The sequence below is a fragment of the Corvus brachyrhynchos genome, unplaced genomic scaffold, assembly GCF_000691975.1.
Source record: "Corvus brachyrhynchos isolate BGI_N302 unplaced genomic scaffold, ASM69197v1 scaffold17, whole genome shotgun sequence".
NCBI lineage: Eukaryota > Metazoa > Chordata > Aves > Passeriformes > Corvidae > Corvus > Corvus brachyrhynchos.
Window position 1 is genome coordinate 12,611,805 of NW_008240046.1, and position 1,546 is coordinate 12,613,350.

At 41.3% G+C, this 1,546-nt stretch overlaps 1 protein-coding gene across 1 annotated transcript in view; it reads left to right on the plus strand.

Annotated features, from left to right (window-relative positions):
* Nucleotides 1-806: 806 nt before the first annotated feature.
* The window catches only part of ACSL1 (acyl-CoA synthetase long-chain family member 1), a 34,629-nt gene continuing 33,889 nt past the window's right edge, over nt 807-1,546 (plus strand). Inside the window, exon 1 of the mRNA XM_008641467.2 lies at nt 807-1,034. Coding sequence (XP_008639689.1) covers nt 840-1,034 — 195 coding nt within the window. The 5' untranslated portion in view covers nt 807-839. The remainder of the gene's footprint in view (nt 1,035-1,546) is intronic.

The following is a 1,546-nucleotide window of genomic DNA, read 5'->3' on the forward strand; positions in this document are numbered from 1 at the left end:
TTTTTTTTTTTTTTTTTTGTGCAGCTGGTTCTTGCTGTGGAATATCCGTGTCAGTGAGTGCTGGCGGGGAGCAGCCTCTTGTAGCTCTTCCTTCTGTGCGAACGTGACAAATCAAATGTGCTTCCTGTGCTTGATTGTATTGCTGCGTGCTGCTGCCTTGGGCCTCATTTGCCACTGCTTTAGTCTGCCTCATGACCAGAGATAAATTGCTGGCATGGTGCTGGGAGAAATAGGAAACTTGCTAAGTACCATAGAGGAGCTATAGGAGGATATCAGCTTTGAAAGCAGCTTGCTGTACTGACCCTTCTGTGCATGTCTGAAGGGAGAGTAGAAAAGAGTTTATTTTACTGGACTTAGGAGAGGAAAAATACTGCTCCTGCTATGCTACTATAGGATTAGGATGCTCTCTGTTACATGCAGGCAAGGTAACATATGTCCCTGCCCTTCATTTCCCAGTCTTTCCTGCTTGATGATTAACTGTTTAAACATTTGTGAAATTCTCTCCTTTAACAAAAGGTCTGCTTTTTAAAAAGAACTTTGAATGCAGTCTCTGTTGAAAGCAATACTAAAACTCTGAAGAAATTCCCCCTTCTCAGCCCCACCTGTTTTTCAAGAGTATGAACTAATAATTGCTTGCTTACTTAATTGCAGCACAGATATATAAAGATGTTGCCTGCCTAGTGGCAGGTCAAGTTATTTTGATGGTGGGAAGCCAGTAGGACAAGGCATACATCACTGTCCTACAGCAATAGTGAATCAAAACAGGATTTCAGATTTTTTTGTGCAACTTTTTTTCATACCAACAGATTCCAGCATTGGAACAACTGCACTGAACTGCAATGCAAGCGCATGAGTTGTTTAGATACCTACGAATGCCAGAACTTGGGGATGTCAGGCAGTATGTGCGCACCCTTCCGACAAATACGCTGATGGGCTTCGGTGCTTTTGCAGCTTTGACAACCTACTGGTATGCAACAAGACCAAAAGCATTAAAACCACCATGTGATTTAGCAATGCAGTCTGTGGAAGTAGAGGTAAGTGTCACTTGATGGATTCTGTACTTCACTGAAATTTGAACCCTAAATGTAGCATTGAGAGAGACCAAATACTTGATTTACATTAGGGTGTTTCTAAACCTGTAGTGTGGGGGCAATAAATTTCTGAAATGTGGCTTGAACTCCTTTTTTTGGCTTTCTGATTTTGAAAACCAACTTGAGGGCTGAGGTCACAGTGGAAATAATTGTCACAGGAGAAGAAGACTGCTGAGAAACTGAGCTTCTGATCTCACTAGTGACAAAACTTGTTCATGTTAGAATTGGCACAGTGTAGTTTTCAATTCCTGGCCACGTGATGACCTATTAAATTAGATCTTGGGGTTCCATTAGGCATCCTGGTATATACTGATTAGGCTAATACTCTTCTGTTATTTTTAGTGTATAATAGCTGACACATGAGACTTTATATTGTGTTACAAGCATGAAGAGGGTACTAATTGTCCTCAGATGATCTGTGGAAGAAATATTTTTCTGCCAAGAGATCCCAGCCA